Source organism: Pagrus pagrus (assembly GCF_965226575.1).
Source record: "Pagrus pagrus genome assembly, chromosome: 6".
NCBI classification, from domain to species: Eukaryota; Metazoa; Chordata; class Actinopteri; order Spariformes; family Sparidae; genus Pagrus; species Pagrus pagrus.
Window position 1 is genome coordinate 33,153,861 of NC_140190.1, and position 17,521 is coordinate 33,171,381.

Genomic DNA, 17,521 nt, shown 5'->3' on the forward strand with positions numbered 1-17,521 from the left:
CAGGAAATGGGATGAGAGAGCGGGGTATGACATGCAGCAAAGGGCCACAGGTCGGACTCGAACCCCGGGCAGCTGCAGCGAGGACAAAGCCTCTACACTTGGGTTGCATGCTCTACCAATTGAGCTACCAGCACCGTCTGATCAGCGCCTTGCTCTCTCCAATGCCTTTGTTTCAAAAAACTGAGGGTCCATCTCTGATTTTGGCTCTGGCTTGTCACATGAATCTTATAAGGGAAATGTCATTCTGTCTTACCTCAGGCTGTGGCAAACCCAGGCCGAGTCGAGTCCAGAGTGTCGTCTCCAGCCAGGGCAGTCTGGACTCAGACATGCAGGGTAAGTGCTGTACAAAGTTGAACTATGGGTAACTATGGGTATGATCAGTGTTAGAGAGATTTGAAGTAGGAGGTGATTGTGACAAGTCATTTCTCACAGGATTAGTTTTAGTTTTAGGGCACACTCACATTAGGCCACCCGTACCATGCCCAAGCACGTTTGACTAGTTGCTCAAGCCCGGTACACTTCCCTGGTCCTGGCACAGTTGGAAGAGGTGTGCTTCGACATGTTTGCTCATGATAGAGCACAAGTAAATGTGCGCAACTGGACATGAAGTATAATCATGCGTATTACGCCGCCTTGCATAATCAAGAAATCCAGGAATGTGAGAGGGCCGTCTATGACCAAAACGACACTGAATAAGCCACAAGTTCTCTGTGTTGTTCTCCATTGTACCCCGGCTGCGCTACGACGAGGTAACCGTGGCCAGGCTCGGTTGCGGCTGGAGCAATGTGAGTGCAGGGCAGCGGGTGACTGGGGAGGAGGGACAGTCATGGCTCAGTACGGTACAGAGCAACTCGGCCAAGTGTGAGTGTGCCCTCACACATAAACAATATACAGATCTACAGAATGAAAGCTTGCCGAAGCAAAAACACCTCAAGCTCTTTTTCAGTATAAGAGCATGTAACTAGATGTCATGTAATCAGGCTTAAAGAAACAATAATCAGTTTCTTCCAGCGGTGAAGAAACACCTTACATTATACCGAGTTAAAAGACTTAGTTGCAGCTTGAACTCAGTCTGGCTGGAACTTGGCACCGTGCAGCTGCTGGTATACAGTTCCAATACAGTCAATCTTGCTCTGATATACACCTCCATCATGTGGACAGTTAACATCATTACATTTTCTGTAAAATAGATTGTTATGATCTTCAAAGAGACTGCATTTATACAGGACATTTCCATCCTAACAGACAAAGCACTTTACAATTTGTCTCTCATTCACCCATTGACACTCACATTCACACACCGGTGCCAGTTGAGCTACTACGCAAGGCCTGGCAGCCTATTTGAAGCAACTTGGGGTGCAGTGTCTTACTCAAGGACACTTTGACAGATTGAACTGCCAACCTTGGGATTAATGGACAAACCAGCTGTATGACATGACTTCTCTTTTCTATGCTCTCTGGTTGAAAACACTTTCTGTCTTCTCTAAAGCAACTTACTTTTCTGATCACTGGCCACACAGAAAATGCAATGCCTCTACATTTGTAATCATTATGATAAGCTGCATGCATTTATGAATTGAAACTTTGTGAAATAACTGTCAATGTTTTGTGATTTCAAGAAAGTTTGGCAATATAGAAATCAAAATACGATGAGTGTATTACAAGAGAGTCATCAAATACAGTGTGTAATCCTATTCTCAAGGTCCTAAACTAAAGGTTAACATATTCAGCAACAATGTATATTTATGTATCTGTATATATATACATGGTTTTTTTAAAAAAAGCTTGTGTGCATGGCAGGTAGATAAAGCTCTAATAAAATGAACTAAGCCAAAGGGACCAAATATTGTTCTTCTTTACCAAGCTTTGATTTAAGAGGAGAAAATAATTTGAACCAAACCAACAAAGTTAAGTTGCAGTTGTGTTATGAAACTGTTAGATCTGCTGCAGATAAAGCTGAAGATACGAAGATTAATTTCATATGATGTTAGGCAAAACTGACATTATAGGGTGGGACAAATTTGCAGTTCATATCTTTGTGAAAAAGAATATATGATGTTAATCTTAATAGATCTAAAGCTTAGACTGTAGAATACAAGATTGGATCATCCTCATAAAAATAAATATGGAGTGCTTCAGTATCAGCGCTCCAAATTTCATTTTAAGTTCTATTTTATTTTTCAGTTAGATCGGATTAGCATATTGTTCATGCACAAATGTGCAGCTTTAATAGTGAACCTTGTGGAACACCACTGATTGCACTGCTTGATGATCAAACAATTATGAAAGACTTAAATAATAATAACAATAAATACATTTAAAAGACATATAGCATTGATAATTTAAAAAAAAAGATGGTTTGAATGTCTTGTCACATTGATAAATCAAGCTGTAGAGTTGAGGAGCTGTTACCAAGGTTAACAGACGTGACTTAAATGATGATAATGTAATGAGGATAATAATGATGAAGATGTTTTCCGTTTTGTTGCTTTAACTCTGTGTTTGAAGGTTATGATGGCGGCAGCAGTGACTCTGAGTGTGAAAGCCCCACCTTGGATGAACAGGAGTGTCAGTCTGCACTGATGCCCGACTTCTGGCTCATTGTTAAGATTTACCAGGACAGAGTGAAGGTCTACTCCCATTCCAGGTCAGACAAGCCTCAAGAAATCCTCTCACAACACCTTTTACATGTATTTAACGTTTGATAATCAGCCTGGCTGATGGTCCATATTTATCAAGGATTTCAGAGTAGCACACTTTTGCTTGTTGTTCAGGCTGAGAAGTAAAATAATTGTATCACCTGTCCTGATAAGTTCTCCTGTATGTATCTACTATGACAAACTAGGAGATGTCATCATAAATCACAGTTTCAACATTTGTAAAATGGTGATGACAGTTGCTCTCGAGAGTCTAAGTAGGAAGCTTAATAAATATAAAATTAGATGAATTACGTCCCTGTCAAAATTCGTTGAAAGGATTCACAGATGCTTGATCATGGCTGGTAATTGGACATTTCATATGATATGTCACATTTTTGCAGGTGCTTCACAGAAGGACAAGAGGTCAGTGCTGAGGAGTTGGAAAGGAAGGAAGAACAGGAGCTGCCTGAATACTTACGACTGCATCAGATAGTGGTCAGGAAGATCAGTGAAATCTGCAGAATAGTCAATCAGGTAGCTGCTGCAGCACTCAGCAAACTACATCACAGATTGTGTTTTTTTGTGTTGTTTTAGAATATCATACAATTGAAGTAACACTGATATCTTGTGAAACTATTAAAAGGAACACAGTGATAGAAAAAACATACAAATGACAATTTATAAATGTATTTACAGTGCATAGCAGCATGGTTTGAAAATTGTTGTCTTATTCTCGTTAAGAAAACTGTGTCAATAAGCTTTTCTTCCCTGCCTCGGTCCTCAATAGGTGCTAATGAGTTTTAAAACATGAGATTAATGGGCAACATATTGAACAGTTTTCGGAGATAAAGTATAAATATATATATATAAAGAAATATAAATAAAATTTGAGAAGCATGTTTAAATGGTGAGCAAGGTTGCCAAAGACATTTACATACAGCAACTTGAACAATCAGTTTAGATGATTATAGAAAGTTGTGTGAATCAAATGTTCTGTGTAGCATGGCCTCTTAACTTCTTCTGAGTGATTCTGATTGATAACAGCTGGTGACTTTTCTGGGCCCATTTTAATAGGGCTTGTTTGATACAGCCATTAGACTCAGCCACAAACACTACAATGGGAAAGTCTAAGGAGCTCAGCATTGATCTGAAAGAGTGCATTATTAATTTGAACAAGTCAGTAAAGTCACTTGGAGCCATTTCAAGGCAGTTACAGGTCCCAAGATCAACTGTACAAACAACTGTAAGTACAAAGTGCACTGCACAGTTGTGTCACTGACACCATCAGGAAGAAAACACAAACTATCACCTGCTGCTGAGAGAAAACTGGTCAGGATGGTCAAGAGTCAACCAAAAACCACCAAAAAGCAAGTCTGCAGTGAATCAGAAGCTGCTGGATGACAGGTGTCAGTGTCCACAGTCAGGTGTGTTTTACATCAACATGAGCTGAGCAGCTGCCGTGTTAGAAAGAAGCTCTTGATCCAGATGCAGCACCTTAAAGCTCAACTGAAGTTTGCTGCTGATCACATGGACAAAGAAAAAACCTTCTGGAGGAAAACTCTGTGGTCACATGAAACTAAAACTGAGTTGTTTGGCCACAATGAGCAGCAATATGTTTGGAGGAGAGAAGGTGAGGCCTTGACTCCAAGAACACCAGACCTGCTGTCCAGCATGGTGATGGTAGTATTATGCTGTGGGTCTGTTTTGCTGCCAGTGGATCTGCTGCTCTAAAGAAAGTACATGGAATAATTCTTCAGGAAAACCTAAAATCATCAGCAGAAGATTGGCTCTTGGGTGCAGCTGGTTGTTCCAACAGGACAATGATCCCAAACACACATCAGAAGTGGTAAAGACCATTTCTTTACTATCTGTCCTAGAACTAAATCAGGCTAGAATAGAGGTTTGGAATGGCCTTCCCAAAGTTTTGACTTGAACCCCATCGAGAACATGTGGACTGTGCTGAAGAAACAAGTCCGTGCCTGGAAGACAACAAATTTAGTTGAACTTCACTGATTCTGTCAAGAGGAATGGTTAAAAATAAGCCAGAGGACGACGAGAAGCTTGTGGATGGCTATCAAAAGCACCTGACTGAGGTGAAAATGGCCATGAAACATTTAACCAAATATTAGAATTGCTGTATGTATATTTTTGAGCCAGGAGGTTTGGTCACATTTTCAGAAGACCTATAATCAATTCATGATTGAACCATGAATGGTTGTTTTGTGACAAAGTAGTTTGTGTTCTACTCATTCCATCACAGAAAAATGAGAGTTGTAGAAATCACTGGAACTCAAGACTGACATGATATACATGTTCTTTACAAGTGCATGTAAACTTTTCACCACAACAGTATATTAAGAGTTAGCAGAGACTGTCTACCTTTTCATGCAGCAAATACTTTCATGCACTCTATGATCTTCTCGCATTTCAGTTATTGTGTAACCTCTTGGTCAAGGAACTCCTACAATAACTCAGCCTCTGATGATGATTATATACAATCGAGCAATTAAAATTTTGGACAGGAAGCCAATAAGATCACATCATTGCCATGTTATTAACAAATTAAATTTGTTAAGATTTGATCATTTTATCAAATTTGCTAATCTTAAACTCATCTATAAATGCCTACATAATCCGGCTCCTCCGGCGCTCAGTGGCCTTGTGATTCCACTCAGAGTTTCAGGCTCAGTAACACATGGAGCATCCAATGGGAATTGTAAGGTGCTTTCACAAAAATCCTAATTTGGACAAATGGCTTTTTCTGTTCAGGTGATTAAAGGTATAGTTGGTAATGTTGGAGAGCTAGCAAGATTTGAAAGTGGCACCTCGTCTAAGCTCCACCCCCTTCTCCCCCTCCCGTCAGTGCTCCGTCCAAAGCCCCGCCCCACAAACTTGAACGCGCATCAGACAGTCCGTCAGCAGGGCAGAGGAGAGCCGTTAGCATTGGGCTAATACAAGCTACAAAAGTAGCTAAGTTGGCTAACGTTACATATTTCATGAAAATAACAAATCCCCCCGAAGCAAAACAACTAATTACCTGTCCAACAGAAAGACAGCAACCTCTGCATCACTTCTGGAAGTGCTACCTTTGGCTGCATTTCCTCTGCCATTGTTCTCTCTTGCTAACTCTGCTAACTCTTCTTCTTCTGCTGCTGCTGTTTTATGGCTGTTGGCAAACAACTGTTAGGTGTGCATTACCGCCACCTTCTGACCTGGAGTGGATCTCCTGCTAACTCCATATGGAGTGTGCTGAATATATCCGGCAACGGTGACACGTGATGAGTGCGAGCAGGGAGGAGGGGGGGACAGAGGGGGGTGCAGGCAGGACGAGACATGAAGGCATCTGATTGGTTCTTTCAACTCGGACCGAGAGGGAGGGATTGGTCAGAGTTTTTACAGGCCTGCAGCTGCCACAGAGGTCTGATTTATTTCGTTCCTTTTTCTGAACACATTATGTATGGACTACTCTCAGGGTGGGAAGACCATTTCACCCAGTATAACAAAAAGTGTTTCTGAACAGGATTACCAACTATACCTTTTAACATGGAATTCCTTACCTACAGAACTCAAATTGGATCCTGACTGGGATCATTTTAAACAACAAACTGAAACAGTATCTAAAGGGGGATCAGTTATGTAATCATGAATGATCTGGTGCTTTGTGTTTTATGGTGTTTCATTGTGTTGTATTACACTTTCAGTTTTATGTATTTTCAAGGCCCATCTAGGGACAGGCACTGTAAATTAGCGTTTGGCTATGAATGCTAAAGTGTGTGGCAGGTTATGCTTCTACTTGTCCCTATACAAATAAATATTAAATAAATTTTAAAAAACTATTTTAAAATGTAAAATGTCAGAGGAATACTGTACATTAATGAGCATTAACATCGGTCAAGACTTGTGTCCCTTTTTGTTTCAAGTTTTCTGTTCAGCATTTGTCTGTTACCCATAAACCTTTGCAAAATCTTATTCTAAAGATAGATTGGAATTTCCTTTCCAATGAACTATCAAAGCTAACTAAGGGTAAAAGAATTGGAGCTTACATTTTCAGGTATCGAAGTGCTTTCACATAATGCAAACTTATTGTGCCAAACATGTTTTGTGTAAATAACTTGTAGCAACTAACAAGCAAACATCAACACAGTCCTATATACTGTATGTGTAGCTGGTTTTGAAATAATACTTTTGCTTGCTGCTCAGTGTCTCCTATATGTATGTGTTTGTGTGTGTGTGTAGCGTATGCTGCTGCAGGACCTACATGACAGCCATGTTTGTAATTCTCTGCTGGTGGCTGAGAGTGAAGAAGATATCTGGAAGAATGAGTCTCTCTACAGGCAGAGGCTCAACACCTCTGATGGTAAGTCAGAAGAAGATGTAGTCGGTTTGGTTTTGTTTGTTCAGGTTTGGACATTTTTCTGTGCACTCCAGTATAAGATAGTGGATGTGAAAGGAAACTTTAAGTAATTTGAACAGACCCTTTAACTTCTTCTCTGATGTCACACTCAGCTCTTTCAGTCGTGTCTGTACATATTTACATAACCTCATCCTTGTTTTTCTTGACCCAACCATACAGATTACAACACAGAGGAGAGCTACCAGGCCAGAGATTACCTGGCAGCCACCATGCAGTTTGTCCCTGGACATTTTGCCTGTGATGTGGTCTGGAGCACAATCATCCACATTCATCCACGCCTCAAGATGGGACCCAACATGGGGGTTGCCAGGGGTGAGTTGTAGACCTGAGCTTGTAACAGATCTGTGCAAGGTGTGCAAGGTGATAGTTATTGGAAATCAGAGTTCTAATTATTACAAACACTGTATATACTTCACTGAACAACACAAGATAACTTGTAAAATTCAAGTGGGTGGAGCTGAGCTCTGACGTTTTTGTGAGGAATCTGTTCCTCTCTCTTTTCCAATTTACAGAAAGAGGATTTCTAATATTTAATGTATTTCTTGCTCTGTTTTGACAATAATATAATCAAACTAAATAAATGAATATATTTTAAAAATAAAGTGATGAAAAGGGAGAGAAACAAACATCCAGAAATAGTTACTTACAATACAGTGGTACATTTGATCAAAGCAGGTTAAAAAAAGGGAAACAAACAGACTGACGGAGATTAATTTAAAAATTTAACTGTGCAACCAGATTCAGCTTGCTCCCTCCTCCCTCTTCTATTTTCCCCCCAAATTGGTACCAAATAAGATTTTCCTTTCCACGATTCTTCCAAAGACATTACATTTACATATCCATTCTGTGAATTTATTTGGAAACTACGCAGTAGCCAGAAACTGTGGTTGTGAGTGGCCTTTTGTTCTTGGTGAGCTTATGACTGATCCCTGGACTTCCAGCACCTGCAGTAGGGCTGGTTAGAATGCAGCAGTTAGGAGTGTGGTTGCACTATGCAGCTTAATGTTTAAATGTGTTTAGTTTCCAGAACTTTTATAGTGGTTAATATAGTGATGATATTCTTATCATGTGCCAGAAGTTATTTCAAAGTGCTTTTTAGCTACAGACCCTTTCTTTATATTTATTTGTCAATTTGTGCTTTTGAAATAGTGAAGATTAATAGATTTATTTTGCAAACATACTTAACATGTCAGAATGTTTTATGTCTCCCTCTCTCAGCGATCCAGGCCCTGCGCTCTGTGCTGAACTCTTTCTGTGTGGTCAACAGGAAGAACATGTTTGTCTACCAGGAGCGTACCACTAAGTCGGTCTTCTACCTCAGGTTAGACTTTGTCATTATTATTGATACTTTGCTTTTTCACTTATTCGTGGATTTCAATCTTTCTCTTCGAGAGTACACATTTTCATTAATTCCTCTAAACCCTACTTCACGTACAAGGCCTGTAAGAGGAATGTTGCAACACAGCCCACCTGTAAATTTTATCTTCAAAGAGTTGCACTGAGTTTTTGGAAGATTTTTCCATCAGTCTGCTGAAAGAGAAAACCCACCTACAGATGCCCTTAGGGCAGCTATATTGTAGAAAGAACATTGAACTGCTGTGACACACGGCATTTTGAGTAAACGACATTTCTTGTTGCCCCGAGCCAGATGGTGGAGCTTCCATGTCACATTTGAACTGTGAGATTGGAGGGAGCACTTCTGTGTTCTCACACTTCACAAATCATTTCACGACTTCAATTAGGGCCCTATAAAATCTGTTTTATTTTTTCCCAAATTCCATTTTTTCCGTTTTAATTTTTGGGAATCCCACTTTTTACCTTTTACTTTTATTTTACTACCAAAATCAGCGTGTTTTAATGTAAATGACTAAAATGTACACAAATTAAATAGAAATTAACTTAAATTTATTGAGGTGACAAACAACACATTTCCTAAATACTGTACCATACAGTACATTAAAGTCCATCAAAAACAAGCAGCAGGTAATGAAACTTTAGTTGACTTGCCATTAAACAACCACCAACCATTTTAAACTTTGTCAAAAGTAACTTAAACAAGTTATTTAAGCTGTAAGACTAGTTAGTCCTTGTAAGCTACTCTCTCTTCAAGTTTCCCACCTATCAGAAGCTCTTTTTAGATAGAAAAGGCGGCACATTTGCTCCAAGGTAAGGACGGCAACCTGCTGCCTTGTCTTTCTAAAAGGGAGGCGTAATATTCCTCCTTTTCCAAAAGCCGCCACTTGGCCGCCAATGGGGTAGGCGTAAACGTGTGACGTGACGTGAAGCACGAAGTTGGGCAGTGAACAGTGACAACGAATTTGTCTTAAAAATAAGAGCTTTACATTGCACCCCATTGGATTTTAGAACTGGGTTCTAAGCGGGGGGCTTTTAATTTGAAAGTACCGACCGTTCGTAGCTTGCCGCTACACACAACAAGCTGACAGCAGCTACTAGCTGTTTGGTTGTGTTCGCTAGCTAGATAGAGCCGTGGGCGGCCGCTTCGCCATGCTTACATTGTTTTGAAGGGGTAGGGGCTCAGTCTGTGGAGGGGGCTTGTTGTGCCACACAGATTTGCTTCCTTCCGTGCAGTTTTCCCCACACATACGTTCCTCTTCCACACGAAAACAACATTTCAGTGAAATTATGTCAAATTCCGCGATATTCCGCGTAAAAAAATAGATTCCATTTTAATTGGCCAATTCCGTGATTCCGTCCGCGATTCCGTGATCGCGGAAATCATAGGGCCCTATTCAATGAGAGAGAGAGAGAGAAAGAAAGACAGTAGCCCTTTTCACACAGAGATTCCGCCTTTGTCTGCTCTCACTCAACCAAGCTGCTCCAGTGTGTCATTTCATACAGCCTGCCGGCTTTGCAGAACCAAAAGAAGCGGGATGGTACACATAACATTGAGATCTGTGTGTTTTTTTTTTATGTGGTTCCCCTGGTTTCTTCTTGTTAATCGAAACATGTATCGGCCAACTGTTTATAACATATGGATGCTGTTATAATGTGTTGTGATTGAGATCCTGACAAGAGATAGAGAGTTGTTGTTGTTTTTCATTTCTTTATTTTATGTATTATTATTATTATTATTATCATCATCTAATATATATCATATCATTTAATATGAACTGTATATATATTTTTCATTATATATAACAACTTGCAACTGCCTTTTTTTATCATTTTATTTTTATTTTATTTGTATATATTTGATTCTGTGAGTTGTATTTGTTTTGTTTCATTGATTCTTGATGCTTTGGCAAAATAGTTCTCGTAACATTCATGCCAATAAAGCAAATTTGAATTGAAATGAGAAGTAATAGCCTAGTTGCAGTAGAAGTAGTTTTGGTGGAAGTAGTAGTAAAAGCTGTCATAGTTGTTGTAGTAGTTGTTGTAGTAGTAGTACTTGCAGTAGTAGCCCAGTAGTAGTAAAAGGGATATTGGGGGAAGTTGTAGTAAAACCTGTCATAGTAGTAGTAGTAGTAGTAGTAATACTTGCAGTAGTAGCCCAGTAGTAATAAAAGGGATATTGGGGGAAGTTGTAGTAAAAGCTGTCATAGTTGTTGTAGTAGTAGTAGTAGTAGTACTTGCAGTAGTAGTAAAAGGGATATTGGGGGAAGTTGTAGTAAAAGCTGTCGTAGTAGTAGTAGTAGTAGTAGTAGTAGTAGTAGTAGTAGTAGTAGTACTTGCAGTAGTAGCCCAGTAGTAGTAAAAGGGATATTAGGGGAAGTAGTAGTAAAAGCTGTTGTCGTCGTCGTCGTAGTAGTAGTGTCTCTCTTCTCCAAAACATCTCACACGACATTTTGCCTTTCCTCACCACCCTGATCAAGTCCTCCCTCACTTCAGGCGGTATTCCAGCTCCTTTCAAGACAGCTACAGTAAAGCCACTCCTAAAGAAACCCACCCTTGACTCGGCTGACATCCGCAACTACAGACCTGTATCTCTTCTTTCATTCCTCTCTAAAACCCTGGAATGTGCCGTCTACAACCAACTGTCCTCCTACCTTCTACAAAACAACCTCCTTGACCCCAATCAGTCAGGCTTCAGGACTGCTCACTCCACTGAGACGGCCCTCCTCACAGTGACTGAGTTGCTCCGTGCCGCCAGAGCCTCGTCTCACTCATCAGTCCTCATTCTCCTTGACTTATCCTCTGCGTTTGAGACAGTCAACCACCAAATCCTCCTCTCCACTCTGGCTGAACTTGGCATCGCTGACTCTGCTCTAACCTGGTTCACATCATACCTTACAAATCGCACCTTTCAGGTCATAAGGAATGGCTCCTTGTCCAAACCCTGCTTTCTGGAAACTGGTGTCCCTCAAGGCTGAGTACTAGGGCCACTTCTGTCTTCACTATACACTAGATCTCTATTCTCTGCAATCACACCACATGGATTCTCATATCACTGTTATGCTGATGACACCCAACTGTTCCTCTCTTTTCCCCCGTCCTCCAATCCCCATGTTGCAACACGCATCTCAGAATGTCTGGCAGACATCTCCGCTTGGACAACTGCGCATCACCTCAAGCTCAGCCTTAGTAAAACTAAACTCCTCTTCATCCCGGGGAAAGACTGCCCTCACATGGACCTGTCTGTCACTGTCGAGGACGTCACAATAGTGCCTTCATCGACTGCGAGGAACCTGGGAGTAATCCTCAACGGATTATCCTGCACACCCAACATCACCGCTGTGGCTCGATCCTGCAGATTTGCCCTCTACAACATCCGCAGGATCCGGTCTTTCCTCACAAAAGACGCAACACAACTCCTGGTCCAATCGCTGGTCATCTCCCGCCTGGACTACTGCAACTCGCTCTTGGCTGGACTCTCAGCCTCCGCGACTAAACCGTTGCAACATATACAGAACGCTGCAGCGCGCCACATTTTCAATCTACCCAGATTCTCCCATGTGACCCCCCTCCTCCATGACCTCTACTGGCATCCTGTTGCGGCCCACATCCGATTCAAGACGATGGTACTGGCCTTCAAGGCCGTCAACGGAAATGCACCCATCTACCTCCAAACACTGATCAGACCACACGCCCCAGCGCGAGCACTTCGCTCTACTACATCCGCTGGCCAGCTGGTACCGCCATCGCTAAGAGCAAACAAAGATCGCTCAGCGAAGTCACGACTCTTCTCTGCTCTGGTGCCTCAGTGGTGGAACGAAGTCACGACTCTTCTCTGCTCTGGTGCCTCAGTGGTGGAACGAACTCCCGACCAATGTCAGGACAGCAGAGTCACTCGCCAGACTTCACCTTGACCCCGCATAGCATGACTCCCCCCTAAATGTCAGGAAACAGCTATTTGCTATGTGAAGATTAGTGTAGTAAAGACGTCCTGAGCAGAGTGACATCACTCTTTTTCTCTGTGTGTTGTTATCAAGCTTCTCTGTTTATTGTTTTGGATAGCAGGTCTGGCTGTATGTGCATGTGAGCCCCTCCCTTTGGAACCATAAATAGACACAGTGAGCACGGTTGCAAGTCAGCGTTTTTCCCGTGGAATTGGGCTACTTTTGAAGTCAGCCAGCCAGCCAGTCTTTTTGCTTAACCAGATTCATGTTTTAACACAAAAAATCTCCAAGCTATGGAATATTAAATAATCCATCTTTGCTCACTACATCTTATTCTTTCTTACCCTCAGGTGTGCATAAACTACAGGTTATGAACTTCTTTTTAAGGAACAGACAGCTGTTGATCGTTTCCATTTATGTCACAAGTAAAAACACAGAACAAAGTGTGAGTTTCTTCTATCATTTAGTTTATAACAGATATGGATCAGCAGTTAACCTTCCTTTTCCCGGATGACCACATGCACATTGGCAGATAAAACTATATCGTGATTGCAAGGTTTATAGGGAACCAATGTAAGCGCTGATTGTTTCGTTATTCTATATCCGTTTCATTGTGCAATCAACATTTACTTCATAATGATACGTTGAAGCAGAAAACTTGTCCATCTTATTGGTATCGACCAGGAGGAGGAGGTAATCGATTATGGGTTTCAGCAGAAAAAATAATATCATGCAACATTACATTATAGCTAATAAGTAGTGACACATTTGCCTTTACTGTATATGGTAAATACTGTTTATATACCTTCAGATTGGCTGTTTGTCCCTTTTTATGTATTTAAATAGTGTGTGTGTTTTTCATTTCTTGAATTTTAGAAGCATGATTTTTAAATGGCTGTAGCCTGGTCATCAAAGTTGCAGTTTTGTAATTTGCTTCAGAAAGTCATGTATATATAATTTAGGTATAAAGAAATGAAACACATATTTTCCCTTTAAAAATACAAGGGTACAGTGAAGTTGTCTTCACTATATGGAGGCTTTTCTTTCACTTGTACAAAAACAAAAAAATTAGCAGTATTACTTTATAATAGCATAAAAGATTTAATCACTGTCACTTCATACAGCTGCATCCTTGTGTCTGTTGTGTCACATTGAGCATGGAAGTATTGTGGCACTTATTCTCAAAGAGTTGAACGGACCTCTTGATCTACTGAGGCTTGGATTGTGCCACATTTGTGTGTCACTTTGTACAAAAAGTGTCTGCTAAATGAATACATGTAAATGTAGACGTAATATAGCTGATTCACTGTGCTGAGTAGATTTCAACTTGTTTCAGGGTCTGGGATCCCTGCTGATCCACACCATCCTGTTGAATGTTTTTTAGGCTTTGTTTATTGTTGTTTTGTTCATTTTTGCTGTAATCTTTCATTCTTCCTATTATATGTTTAATAATTGTTGCTGTGTGGCTGTGAACACTGCAGCTTTGTCTATAAATGTCAGTTTAGATTTCATTGTGTAAAGTTGCCTCTATGAAATAGCTTAACATTGGTTTATTGGCACATTCAAGCCAAGCTTTTCTCAATGAACCCTGCTTCTTCATGAATTACCCCTCTGGTAATTTATAGAAGCAGTCATCTAGTCTCAAGCCAGTACACAGAAGCAATGAGAGCCCATATAAAATTGTTCTATGTCATCATTTGACCATTTACCTTGTGCAAACATTGTACATTGTATTTAAAAGTGTCACGTTGTCTTTATATTATAAGTTATCATCAGTGTTTGGTGTTTACTAAGTGCTGTAAATTACTTCCGTCATGCACTGACTGTCTAACACTTGAGTACATTAGTGAGAGTGGTTTTCAGGTGGAATAGATAGAAAACATTTGGGGAAGGACAAGAAAGATAACAGGAGACAAATAGAAATGTCAGTGGATGACATTTGTTACATGAAATTATCAGTTGAGTAACAAAGACATCAACTCACATACCTGTTCATTATGTTAATCCTTGCAGACTCTGTGAAACGTCGCTAACAGGGAAATACTCTGACGTGGATGGAAATCTACAGATGATTCGCTCCACTGGGCTTGCCAGGAGTCAAGAGCCTTTGTTTTCTGATGACCTTATGGTAAGTGATGGTTCTCATGGCTACACACAAACGTCCGAATCAGGATTGGCAAAGTATGTGTATACTTACAAGGAATTTGACTCCAGTTTACAATGCTATAGGTCTGCTACGCAGAAATAGACATACACATATTTAGAAGGACAACCAAAACTGAACAAATAAGGTAAAGAATGCCGAATGTTCAGGGCTGCACCATACAATAGCATGTGAAAAGAAAGTAAAGTAGTAGTTCAAAAGTAGGAGCTACTTGGTACTCAGTGTAAAGGTAACAGAGGAATCTTACAGCCATAATGCTAACATCTGTATCAGTTACAGGCAGATCATGAAGCAGAGATCTAAAAATTCAAGGTATAACAAGAGAATTCAGTTTTGCAGTAGGTTTAGGACATAAGGACGAGTATGCAAAGTCCGTGGACGAGGCATGTCTTCTGGGGTCTGTTCCATGTCTTTCTTGATATCCTTCTGTCTTAAGGTCAGAGGTCATTGAGTCTGTGTCTGTCTCTGTGCAATCCACGACAGGCACAAAGAGCCTTTCGATTAAACCATCAAAAATGATTATGAAAGAATTAAGTTTCTTCGTATATTCCTGTTTTCGGTCCGCTGCAGTCAATCCAACATCAAAGGAGAGACGCCCACATGGAGCAGTGTTCCCCATTTGGAATTGTTTTTCTCTGTGACCAAACAGAGCCAATCAGGCGTACAACTGTGTGTTTGCACCAGGAAAAAAAGATAAATTTAAGCAAAGAAACAAGGTCTAAGCAATATTCAATGGCAAGACAACATGCATAAATAAAACTTTTCCAGCAAATTCACGAATGAGTTTCCTCTACCTCTACCTTGACTCAGATGATATAAAATCGCATTCTCATGAGGACTGTATTTGCTTAGACTGATTTTAAGTGTTTTTTTAAATACATTGTAGTACCTTCCAGAAGTTGTCTGTAACCCAGGTCAGAGGATGAGTGGAAAGTTCAAGTTTGACAGTAAATACTATCTAAGCGCTGTGCATCTCTGCAGGTTGTCTAACAAATGGAATTGGATATTAAATTGTGACCTGCCAGCTCCAGTTTGTAGGCGATAAGGCCAGAAACCTTGGCATTGTTCCCTGCATCCACTCATTCACTGCATTCTAGCAGGGGGTGATGGCTGTTTTTGAATGCCTGTGGAGAAGGTTGAACTGGGTTAGTTTGTAAATGCTAGCATCAAGTGCAATCTGTAGAACTGAATTTTCCTGACTTGATGTCTGCAAAGAGGAAAAACAGATGTTGCTGAGATTATTGAAATGGATACAGACACAATGTTTACCTGCTCTTCTTATCTCCAACTAAATAGAACAGTTCATTGGAGGATAAGCAAGAGTAGGGCAGGGGAAGGATTTTGGTATATATTGCCTAGAATATATGACCACATTTGGTGCCCAGTCCTATCACAAATGCTTCACGCAGAGATGAAAATACAGTGCAACTTGGTAAATAAAAACTATTAAAAGCCAGTCCATGTACTCATAAGCAATCTGTATTTGATGTGTAGTCAGATTAGTTGTTGAGTGCTGGCTCTAAATTGTCGACATCTTTGTTGTCTTTTTCCTCAGGGCTCGAGGTCTTCTCTTGATAGCTCTCGGCCAGTTGGACAAGTAGACAAGCACATCCTGCTGCTGGTGCATGGAATAGGAAATGCAGGTAAGAGTTGGAAAATATCAAGGACTGGCAAGGTTTTAATTTTGTTAAATTATCTTAATTAAAAAAAACAAGATATTTACAAACTTCAGTTGGTTTCTTGTGGAAGGTAGATTCACCTCTGGTCTCTGTGTGAGCTTTAGAGAGTCACTGGATCAGGTCAACATCTATCCCAAGACTAACATGAAGTCACTTTAGAACAGTTATATGAGCCATTTTATTTTTTCTTCAAACTTTAGCACCAGCAGCATTTTGTACAAACTCAATTGATCTATAGACTTTTTTGCAGGAGACTTAAGAGCAGTACATTGTAGTTGTTAAGCTAAGGTATTCAAGGAGAAAGAAAAGGCCTCAAATTCGGCTCTAGTTGTACATAAGGCCATATATACAACGTAACACCCATATTGTATGTTAATAATCAATAATAAATTAGGGATTCATACATTGGAGAAGGGGTGGGTAAAAAAAAAAAAAAAACGTATTCACATAAGAGTCTACATTCTTATTTTTAACGATCCAGAATCGATTCACAAATGCCAAAAATCAATTTTCTAAATGTGAATTAATAATAGGATGTTGACGGAACAAATAAAGGGGAACAGAACTGCGAAGGTGTGCAGCACCTGGACAATTTACAGTGTGCAAAAGCTAGAGTTATTTTGTAGTTCATCTTCAAAAAAGGCAGTGGTTGCAAGTATTTCTTTTATTTAATGAATAATTTACCTGTGTGAGACTAACGTGAAGTAAGCCACATGTTTATGTATATTTTTTACGATGTCAGACAGAGACTGACGTTAATTGAGCGGAGCGGCGATCCTGATGGACACGGGGAAGAACACCACCTAATTTTTTCATTCACATACTGGCATGTATGCCTTTTAAATTAATTCATTTATTAAATAATGCTGTTAACTTTTTTAAAATGATAAGGCTGCCGATCAGTTATCTTAATTTTTTGTCATGTTTCATATTGTATTTCAGCTGACTGAAAATAGTGCCCCCTTTTGTATTCATCCAATTGAGAATCGATTGTGAATCAGGAATCGATTTTTGAATTTAAAAAAACAAAAAACCTTCAGTATCAAAACAGAATCGGACTGTGAGATTCTATTGTCAGAGATTTATTGTTCAAGACTGTGAGTGCTCAGATGGTCAAGATTATCAGCTATATAGAGTTAAGTGTCATCTGCATAGCAACAAATCCTACCATTGTGTTGCGTTGCTTCATCTAGAGATTCGGAGTCTCGGCATAAACAGACCTGAAAACAACCTGGAGACAGTCATATCAACATCATACCAGTTTTAATGTCTGTTTCTGAAGAATATTTCACAGACATGAATAGAATACACCCAACAGGTGAAGGGCA

General features: G+C 40.1%; 1 protein-coding gene across 5 annotated transcripts in view; it reads left to right on the top strand.

Moving 5' to 3' along the window:
* The window catches only part of szt2 (SZT2 subunit of KICSTOR complex), a 188,766-nt gene that overhangs the window by 61,719 nt on the left and 109,526 nt on the right, over positions 1-17,521 (top strand). For all 5 annotated transcript variants that reach the window (XM_084355904.1, XM_084355903.1, XM_084355906.1 and 2 more), the window contains 8 exons: positions 259-333; positions 2,509-2,647; positions 3,041-3,173; positions 6,876-6,996; positions 7,213-7,365; positions 8,272-8,374; positions 14,364-14,478; positions 16,070-16,157. In XM_084355904.1, the coding sequence (XP_084212030.1) occupies positions 259-333; positions 2,509-2,647; positions 3,041-3,173; positions 6,876-6,996; positions 7,213-7,365; positions 8,272-8,374; positions 14,364-14,478; positions 16,070-16,157 (927 nt within the window). The remainder of the gene's footprint in view (positions 1-258; positions 334-2,508; positions 2,648-3,040; positions 3,174-6,875; positions 6,997-7,212; positions 7,366-8,271; positions 8,375-14,363; positions 14,479-16,069; positions 16,158-17,521) is intronic.